We start from the raw sequence: 10,567 nt of genomic DNA, 5'->3' as shown, positions 1-10,567 counted from the left end.
GCAGAAGTAAACCCATTTTCTCTATATTTTTCAAAAAAAGAAACTAACCCTTTCAAACTTTCGATGGCTACATCAAGATGCATATCTTTAGATTGTAAGTTTTTGCTCACCGAGTTTATTTTGAACAATATTTCAAACACATTTGTTATTTCTTCATTTACTTCATTTTCATTTTCAGACACATTTGTTGTTTCTTGATTTACCTCATTTTCGTTTTCAGATACATTTTTTGTTTCTTCACGCACCTCACTTTCAACTTGGTTTTCCAAGGACTCATCTTGCGGTTTAATTTTCTTCCAAAGTTTTTGAATAGAACCTTTTTGAGGTTTTAATTTTTCTTCTTCCTCTCTTTTTTTGTTTATTTTTTCGCTACCTGATGCATTTTTTCTATGAAACATTGTTTTAAATTAAAAAATAAACAAAATAATAGAAGGATAAAACCTAGGTAATGAGGTAGAGTTGATGCCGCTGCGTGGATACTGCTATGTCGCTACTGTTGCGTCGATGCCGCTGCATAGCTTGGAAAAGTTAGTTTTTTCCGTAGACAGTAGATGTAATTTATTAACATAAATAAAGTTTAGTACATAGATTGAGAAAAGAAAAGAAAAGAAAATTACATGATCTGCTGTAACTTATCAAATTTCTTATTTGAAGTTGGTAGTAAAGGCTAACTAAAAAACAAACTTCAAATTCTTGGCCAGTTAGGTTACTACATCATAAATTTTTTACAGACGCTAAACTCCAAAATCCAAATGCTTAGAATAGTTAGTGCCTTACTTTAGTCTTTAGATTTCTTCTTTTTTATCGTTTCACACAGAGGACAGAGGAAGCGTGAGTTAATTAGGTTTTATTAATTTTTCTCGTTTCACACAATCACACAGAGGAGGCGGGACTGGGAAGTTAGGTTTTACTTTTTTTTTTCTCGTTTCACGGAGGCGGGGAGAAAGCTTGGAAGAGAAGACATAATTTTTTTTTTAAACCGCCTATACAAACATTTTTCTTTTTCGGCCCCCTGGCTTTTGGGGCCCGGGGCCATCGCCCTGGGCCAGGGCCGGGCCTGGTTTTCCCCTCTGCACAAAAAATTTGATGTTCATTCCCTCTGCCTCCCTTTGTCTGGAGCATGCCCTAAGGGTGATTTTTTTTTATTATTATTATAAACAGGTTTTATTTTTGTAAATAACGGTGCATTTCAATTTCAATTCTAAAGCAGTAGGCTTACAAAAAAAAAAAAAAATTTGCAATTTAGACTCTGAGTTTTAAATCAGTACATGGTTGATAGATGCCTCGACTTCTTGCTGAACTCGTATCCGGGAGGTACATGACTTAGTAAAATTAGCTTTCATTAAATCTCAGCCGAGCGATTAGAATTTGGTGTCTATTTAAATGTAGAGGTTCTGTTTTGAAATTCGTGTCAGCTTAAAATTGATGACTCGGATCTATTGTACTCAGTCAGATAATTGCACTGGATATGAATCCCTTCTTGCTGAGCCACTGTCCATCTTTTTAAATGAGAGGATTGTCCAACATCTTTCTTAAACCTCCGTTATTACAATAAAAGATTTTCTCCGTTCGAATTTTAAACTCATGAGATCTCACATCAAAGAGGAAGGGAAGGATATGATCAAATGCCAGTTCTTGACAACATACATTTAATACCTGCATGCAATCGAGAAAATGACAAAAAACTAAAATTTAACCTTTTGAATTTTGATTGAAGGACTGCAAAATAAATTTGAAGTTCATGCTGGCACTGCATAAATTTTTTTTTATCATTTTGATTTTTTTTTTAATCTGGCTGTCTGAATTTTTTTTTTTTGGCGTTTTGAACCCAAAATAATCATTATTTGTTTCTGAAAGAGTACTAAGTGGACCTAACTAACGATATTAATTATAATTAGAAGTAAATGCACGTGTAATCTGAAAGAGAGATTAATTGTACCTCAAACAAAATCTCCGAGCGCGTTCCCAAGTAGTTTAACAGAAAAAAATTCTAATGTTATCTAACTTCCATTTTCAGCGCTAATATCAAAACATTTACAATGCTACTTGCAAGTATTTAAACCTCTTTCGGCAAGCATTAAAATTCTAAATATTTATAGTTTTAACTCTTAACTATTTTTTTTTTCAAGCCAAAAACGAAAAGATTCATTTCACCAACTTTTTTTTTCTTTGATAATTCTCATCAATTTTCTCGACAATCCGTGATAAATTTTGCAAATCTAAAAATATGAATATTTTTTATCCGATTTTCTCTTTCAAATGAGATCTATGAAGAATAACTTTCGAGTTATATTTATGTCGTAATTTTTTTATCACTTTAAATCTCGGTGACTTTCAGTTTTTTTTTTTAATTTTACTTCAAAATAATTTAAACCTCTGTTTACAAGCATATAAACCTCATTAATAACACTTTAAATCTCTAGAATAAAACATATAAACTTCATGTACAAATAATTTAAACCTCAACTATAACACTTCAAAGCATATAAACCTTAACAATAACACTATATTCACAAAGCTCATGTACAAAGCCTTGAAAATTTTAATGGTTGTCGATTGAGATGTAAAAACTTGAAAATTTAAAGTGCTCATGAGTTTTACTTTAAAAAAAAACAAATGACTTTAAAATTACTTAAAAGTATTTCTTCATGGATCTTATTTGAAAGATAAAATCGAATAGAAAACGTTCGTATTTTTATATTCATAAAATTTATCACGGATCGTCAAGAAAATAAATTATAATGATCAGAAAAAAAAAAGTGGGTGAAAAGAATCTTTCATTTTTTGGCTTGAAGACAAAAGTAATTGAGAGTTAAAACTATTTAGAAATGCTTTCAGACAGAGGTTTATATGCTTACGAGTAACATTTTAAAATATTACAAACATAGCTTTAAATGTTTAGATATTAGCGCTGGAAATGGAAGTTAGACAATATTAGAAGGTTTTTTCTGTTAAACTACTTGAGGGATGCGCTCGGGTATGATGGCTCGGAACCAGAATATTTATCTTTTTTTATATATATTATTAATCTTTGAGTTTTACATGAAAATATATAGCAAGCCCAAGGTCCTATATATAGGCAAAGTATTTTAAATAAAGGCCTAGATTTTAGGATCTTGCAATTTAAATTTAGACCGTCTGATTTGATCAAATGGTTTGAATTGATTTCCTACGTTCATATTAATTAATGTTCATTGGATTGGAAACGAGATGTCTATTTTTTTTTATCAAACAAGGAATAAAGCACACCCCTCTTTCGGCATAGTCATCAGAGAAGTATACCTTCTATTTTATTAGACATAATTAAACAAGTTATTACAATTTGCATCTAATATATCCGCACAATACAAATTATTTATAAAATAAGGAATAAAACTTAAGGATTTAAAAATAATGCCACTTGAAAGCTCATTTTTTGCTAATAGATCAGCACAACCGTTCCATTTTCTCTCGGTTCGCATGATCTTCAATATTATCCCGTACCACCAATTTGACGCTTTTGTTTCCCCCAGTAAGAACTTGAGAGCTTGGTGTCCTTTACTTATAGATAGATTGGTTTTCCTATTCCCCCGAAACATATGGAGCTAGTGTTCTCGGTATAGGATTCCCTGGAAACTATGGCTTCTTCTCGAAAACTTATTATACTCGAAAAATCTTCACTCGTATTATCCTGACACACAAAGAAAGATGTCTTTCCTCCCACCTCTCATCTGTCCGTGCCAGCGCCAGCCTATGATTCTTTACGATACGAGAAATTCAATGAATTAATCCACTATGTATATCTTACAATTCTGCCTGCCACGTCTGGAGAGGGAACCCTGTTTCTGTGGGGGATTAAAGTTCTGGAAGAGGGCGGTGCACAAGAAGGCTGTAGGTAGTAGGGGAGATAGCATTGTTTCCTATTAAGAGGGGAGCACCTAGAGACAAAAGAGAGATGCAATACGAAAGGCGTATCAACTGAGCTATTTTCACTTAATTCAACAAAAGGAATGACCGAGAAAGCACGAATTACCATGTGTAGGAAGAATTTTCTAGAAGAAGGTGCCGATTCCATAACTGGGAAACTTCTCATACATGATAATTGGCAAAGGACCTCCCGGCATTTCCATTACTGCATCCTCAGTAGAAGCCATTTACATGAATTTCTATTACAGTACAAAAAGCACGATCAATCGGCTACATTTACTAATGCATCAACAGTTGCTTGGGCAAGTGGGGCTCGTCAATGATTGATGGGAGAGATGGGAATTTAATGCCATTCGAAAAAGAGTCTCGACCTCCCAATCTTTGTCCATTAACGCTCAAATTGGCTCCGATGTGCTGTTCTCAGTTTCCTCTATTTCATTTTGTAAAATCTGAAAAACTTTTGTTGAATCAGTCTTCACAATCATTTTTCCAAACCCCTTTCCCCACGCTATTTGAAGTCTAAGTTAGATAGCTTTGAGTTCGGCATTTAGAATTGAAATCGAGCCTAATGATGAATGAGATGTCTAGTTTTGTCTCTCGTATTAGACCAAACGATCTGAATTTCAGTTGCATATAACCGTAACATTTCAATATGAATTGCAACAAATATTGAATGTACTTTTTTATTTGATTGTCAACAAGAAAATCTTTTTTTATTTTGAAAGATAAAATTGTTTATGTCAAAGGTCCTATTAATATTATATATATATAGAGAGAGAGAGATGGGCTATGGTGCATTGCAATGCATGAACCCCTTTTATGCATTGCACTCTCAATCATGGATTTAAAGTCCAAACGACCGATCCGAACTGTTCATCTTGTTCTTCATATTAATATGTGCTTGGGGACCAAATTTTACATTTTTTGGAATTTTTTTACTATTTATTAAGCAATTTTGAAAGTCGCTGATCTGATGGTCCAGAAAATTTTACTGTTTACAGCAAAACAGCAATTTTCAAAAATGCTTAATAAATAGTAAAAAAATTCTAAAAAATGTAAAATTTGGTCTCCAAGCACATTTCTATATGGATTAAACATCTAACGGTTCGGATTGGTCGTTTGGACTTTAAATCCGTAATTACAGTGCAATGCATAAGGAGGTTCATGCATTGCAATGCACCATAGCCCATCTCTCTCTCTATATATATATATATATATATTTGTTTAATCCATGCTTTCATTGGTCAAATATCAAAATGCAAATTTCAGAATGAGATGAGATACAAACCTCTGCATTAAATAAAAAAACTATCTTTTGAGTTAATGTATTTGGATTCTGAATCGTCTAATCCGCTTTAAGATATATGCGGACTAGATCCATACTAATATTAGAGGGCTCCCTGAATTATAAATTGTGACTGAATTGGCTTCTTTTAAAATCAGATAGCCGAGATGCATTAACTTAAAATATACTCTTTTGAGTTAATACAGACGATGCGGTCTCCATTGAATCCGAATTTGCTGCTATTCTAATAAGAATAGCAACATCCTGCTCTTCACTTTTCTCTCTATCTCTCTTTTCAAAGGTAGAGATGAGAGAGATAGAGAGAAGAGCAGAGGATAGCAAAAATTTAGCAAGCAGCGGATCTCATTCCGCCTCCATTCTATATAGATATCAAATTGATTTTGGCTCAGCTGAGTATTCTACCTTCATCATGTACTTTCTGCGAAAAAAGATTTCAAAAAATTGTCGTAGTTGTATTACTATCATATCATATGATACCCGTATCCGTGCAATATAGATGGAAACTGTAGATATCAGTTTTGAGATTCGTGCTAAGCTAATCTGGTCCGTCCGTTGACAATTTTTTGAGTCAGGTACCTGGGAGGATCCGAATTGCATTGTCTTGTAAGGTTTTGTAAAGCTATTCTACAATACGGGCCTTTTTGTTCCCAAGTCCCCAATCATAAGTTTGTAACAGAAGGCCAGGCCCAGGCCCAGTTATTTGGAATTCGAAATCTAACAAATGACCGAAATTGTTTTTTCCCGAATCCCGAATATGAATGACACAAAAATTTTAAAGTAAAAAACAAACTCGTATTTTCTTCCACCCTCTCCCTCGTTCGCTCCCACAGTCTCACTTCCGTTCAAACTCCACCGTGCGCCGCCGCACAAAACCCTAAAGCCCTCTCCTTTTCTTGCCCCCTACCTTGCATAAACACTTCCACAGAAGCATATGACACAGAGTGGTCAAATGGAGACGACGACCATTGGAGGCGGAGAAGGCGCCACCGGGATGGCGGCGCAGATGGAAGTGGAGGCGTTCCGCCGCCTCTTCCCTCTCCCTTTTTATGACCGCCACCTTTCCAAGTCGGTACGACCTGATGCCCGAACGCTCGACTCCGCTCGGGAAACCACTATATCTCTTGGCCCGGTTGCTTCTGCTGATGGTTCAGCATTGGTTAAGATCGGTGAAACTGTCAGTTTAATTCTGTCTCACATTCTCTATTCATCTGGTTGCTACCAGTCTCTGATTGGTGCTGAAAAAAATGTTATGATCAAGGTTCAGGGTTGCCTGGTATTTTAGTGGTACAGTAGGCTAATGTACTTGTACATTATTCTGATTTGACCTTGCTGATGATTAGAGACATAAGAGATGAGTTTCTTTTGCATAGTGGATTTTGCACATTTCTTTTGATGATTTGACCTTGCTGAAGGATAGGATCACTTGATAGTGGACAGTTATGATAATGTTTTTCAGATCAAGAAAATAGTGTTCCATAGCTATGAATCTGAGTCGTAAGTGTGCCATTAGCATTCAAAAGACTTGTTTAACACTTGTTAAATCATATTGTGACTGGTAAAGCATATATCTGATCTCATCTTTTCTTTCCAACTGTAAGATTTTAAGTTTTTAAGTTTCATTTAAGATGATTGTCAAGTTAAATGTGTTTATTATTTATTCCTTTTAACCTTCTATTAAATTTTCATCTATAAACAGACCATGTTGGCTGCAATAAAGCTAGAAGTCATGACCCCTTCAACAGAGAGTCCTGATGAAGGATCAATTGGTCTGTAATTAATTGCTAGATATATGTATTATTTTTTTTATTCCTTTGCAGTTTGCTTTATTCGGGTGGTTTCTGGTGTATTCCAAATGTTGAAAAACATCACATTCAATGTTCTTTTTAAAACCAAAGAAATGTAATCCTAGGGTCATACTCCAAATCTCCAACATGTAGACAGTACTTTTCTTTTTCAATTTTATATATGCTATGAGAATAGTCCAATTTCTTCAAATTAATAATCAGAAGTGGTTAGTATGTGTGGTAACTTTTCTTGTATGCATGAACAGCGGTGGAGTTTTACATGCCTCCAATTTGTTCGCCTATGGTGAGGCCTGGAAGGCCTGCTGAGGTGGCACCAGTCATTTCCCAGCAGTTGTCGGATGTAATAATGAGGTGTGTTTTATTCCAAACGAGTTATATGGTTGACACAGAGGAAAGAAAAAAAGAAATGAAAGGAAAGAAATGACAGTGAAGTGGTCACAAAAAGGAGACTACTGGTATGTCTATACTGGTCCTGTTATAGCCATTCCCAGCACAGAAGTTTTGGTCTATTAACCTGGTTTAGTTCACCCTTTGAAAAGCTTATTCTTATTCCTTTAACTCAAAATGTTCATTGATGCCTCAATTACTTTGCAGTTCCAGGATGGTAAATCTGAAGGAGCTTTGTTTAATAAGTGGAAAGGCATCATGGATAGCCTACTTGGTACAGTTGTTATTTTCCTGCTTGAAATTAAAAATAACCATATAGAGTTTATAATGTTGCATCGACTCACTTGTTTCTTCTTTATCATACCATATACTTTGGTACAGGCTGTGTTGTGATCTTGTGTTCGAGCAGTTGTCTTCTCGTATTAGATTGTCAAATCATTGCCTTTGGACAGCTTTAGCCTGAAATGCATACTGGAATGCTTTATTATTCTTTTATATTCCTTTTTTATTTACAGGATGTCTATTGTTTGAATGCGGATGGCTCTCTCTTTGATGCTGCATTGCTTTCAGCTGTAGCTGCATTTACACATTGTAAGGACCAAGTTTAAATTAGAAGTTTGTGACAAAAAATTCATTCATATTATATCCATTTTTTCATGATTTATTTAACAATTTAAATTATATTTCAGTGCAAATTCCTCTAGTTTCTGTGAACGAGGAAGGTAGAGTGTTCACTGTCTCTGGTGAGCAACAGGAGAAGACAAAACTCGAATTGGTGAACAAAGAAAAAAGGAAGCTCTCTATCGGCAACACCCCTTTTCCTGTGACATGTGTGATTCACAAAGAGCACATTCTAGTTGACCCCACTGCTGAAGAAGAGGCTGTTATGGAAACCTCCATTACTATTGTTCTAGATACATTGGGAAATCTTGTGTCAATATACAAGCCAGGTGGTGTAGGTCTTGCCTCCACAGCAACTATCAAGGTTTCTTATCCTTCTTTCACTGGCTTTTTCTTGATACCTGAAGAGGTTTCTTATTTTATTTTTCAAATACTGCTACATGTTTTATTGACACCTAGACTTGCTTTGTTTTTTTTTTTTGAAACAAGGCATAGAGCCCATTTGCATTAAAACATAATAGAGGTTAAGACTTGCTTGTTTTGGTGACTAGGGCCTAGCTTTTATTTAGATTGTTCCATGTAACCCTGATATTAGGCTGTTTTGATGTAAATTTAACTTCTTCTGGAGTACTAAGAATACTTGCATGATGCTTGTAGGTTGTTTTCCCTAGCTTAGTTATACTAAGCAGGGTCTATGACTAGCTTTAAGTTATATACTGCTTTTTAAAGAGATTTGCTTGTGTTAGAATTATAAAGTTAAAACAATTTAACCATGTTATACACTTCACTAAATCTTATTTTGAGCTGATATAATGACTATTTCATTCAGGAATGCATTAGTCGCACAAAAAGAAGAATGCAAGATTTAAAGATTATCTTGGAGGAAGCTGTCTCTGTGATGGAAGTTGACTAGGCAATTGTTTGAGCAAAGGAGCACATACTCCAGGTGGTTATTGTTACTCAATTCAGAATTTCCTTTTTAAATTTCATTTGCACAGGTAACACCTTTTTTTTTTTTTTTGAAAAGTTCACAGGTAACACCTTTATGTGTTAATTTCTATGTGCAAGCTTGCAACTTTTGTTGAAACCCACCAAAAAAGTGTAAATTAAACTAACTCAAGGAAAGAATTAGAGGAAAAAGGATAAATTGTCAATCTGGGGGTTGTGTTTACCAAAATGACCCACAAACATCTCCAAATTTAATTCCATCATGTTTCTTAAACCTTGAATAAATTAAATCTTTTAGTTTAGTTCCATTGTTTTATGTTTGTTTGGTTGTAAATGCTGGAAAATTGTATTGCTTGGCATAATATTGTGGATATCTTGTACCCAGGTGTATAGAGCGGTTGAAGGTAGCAAGTGAGATTGATTTGTAGTGGGGCTTTGCTGAACTGCTCGAAACAAAATATTCACACGGACAGAGAAATAGCAAAGCTACAATTTTGTAATAGCGGATTTTGGATTTGGGAGTCTCTCAGTGGACAATTGAAATTATGTGCAACATTACTTGTTGGTCTCTCGAATTGACCGTTGATAAGACAATACAGGTTTAGCCTGATGACTCTGATGTTTGCACTGTTAAACTTTGATTGGGCTTGAAATTATAAATTTTACACCAGCTTCTCTGTTCTCTGTTATCCTGTCTGACAATTTGTATTTGTTTTAGTTATAACATCTTACAACATGATTTTTCAAAGTCCAAACAATTGATCCAAACCGTCAACATCGTCTTTATATTAAAATGTGATTGGACTCAGATTTTACATTTTTTTTTTGAATTCTTTTACTATTTATTAAGATGGATACAAATTTAATGGTCTAAAATTAATGGTTTTGTAAAATACTTAATAAATAATAAAAAATTCAAAAAAATATAAAATTTGAACTTCAAACACATTTAGTGAGTATGGCTAATATAATATCAGTGTCATTTAAGTCTATATAACACCAACTCCAAAACTTATCAAATCGAGTTTAAATGGTGAATCCAAACCGTTCAAACCGATTTACTTCATCAGTTGTGCATTTACATTTACATGTAAAATTTCTAAGTTTTTGAGTTTATTTGATATCAAGTCAAGCGGTCAAATGTGTGAGTTTTTAAGTTAATTTAATACATTCATTTTTCAATTTTTTTGCCGCTTGATTTGATACTAAAATAACTCGAAATTATAAAAAGTTTGCATGTAAAAGCATCACTCATAAAGTAAATTGGTTTGAAATTTGATAGTTTTTGGAGTTGGTGTTATATAGACTGAAATGACACTGATGTTATATTAGCCATACTCTATATATTATTATTGAGCATAGAAAAAACATTAATCATATTTATTAAATTTACAAAATTGTCATAACTTATAGGGTTTCATAGCAGAAAGAGAGGAGATTGAATTGAGGAAAAAAAAAACACTGAAGAAAGATAAACTTGGAGGAAGCGATTGTATATCTCATCAAAGCTCACGGTCGATTTCACCTTTGTGCAGATAGCAAAAAGAGAAGAGAACGTTCTGTTCTTTGCACTATAAAATTCAACTTATTCAAA

At 34.1% G+C, this 10,567-nt stretch overlaps 1 protein-coding gene across 2 annotated transcripts; it reads left to right on the top strand.

The window, feature by feature from the left end:
• Positions 1-5,986: 5,986 nt before the first annotated feature.
• Positions 5,987-9,645, top strand: LOC144554164 (3'-5'-exoribonuclease family protein). Of its 2 annotated transcripts, none has more exons than XM_078302443.1 (8): positions 5,987-6,386; positions 6,909-6,978; positions 7,263-7,368; positions 7,612-7,678; positions 7,920-7,995; positions 8,094-8,389; positions 8,855-8,971; positions 9,359-9,645. In XM_078302443.1, exons 1-7 carry the CDS (start codon positions 6,144-6,146, stop codon positions 8,936-8,938), a joined length of 942 nt encoding a protein of 313 aa, XP_078158569.1. In that variant the 5' UTR covers positions 5,987-6,143; the 3' UTR covers positions 8,939-8,971; positions 9,359-9,645. The 2 variants fall into 2 exon arrangements, with proteins under 2 accessions (XP_078158569.1, XP_078158561.1); XM_078302435.1 differs by having other exon boundaries at positions 5,995-6,386; positions 8,855-8,974.
• Positions 9,646-10,567: the final 922 nt, after the last annotated feature.

This window comes from Carex rostrata, chromosome 1, assembly GCF_964058835.1.
Source record: "Carex rostrata chromosome 1, lpCarRost1.2, whole genome shotgun sequence".
In the NCBI taxonomy this organism is placed as follows: Eukaryota; Viridiplantae; Streptophyta; class Magnoliopsida; order Poales; family Cyperaceae; genus Carex; species Carex rostrata.
This window is presented reverse-complemented; position numbering and strand designations above follow the sequence as displayed.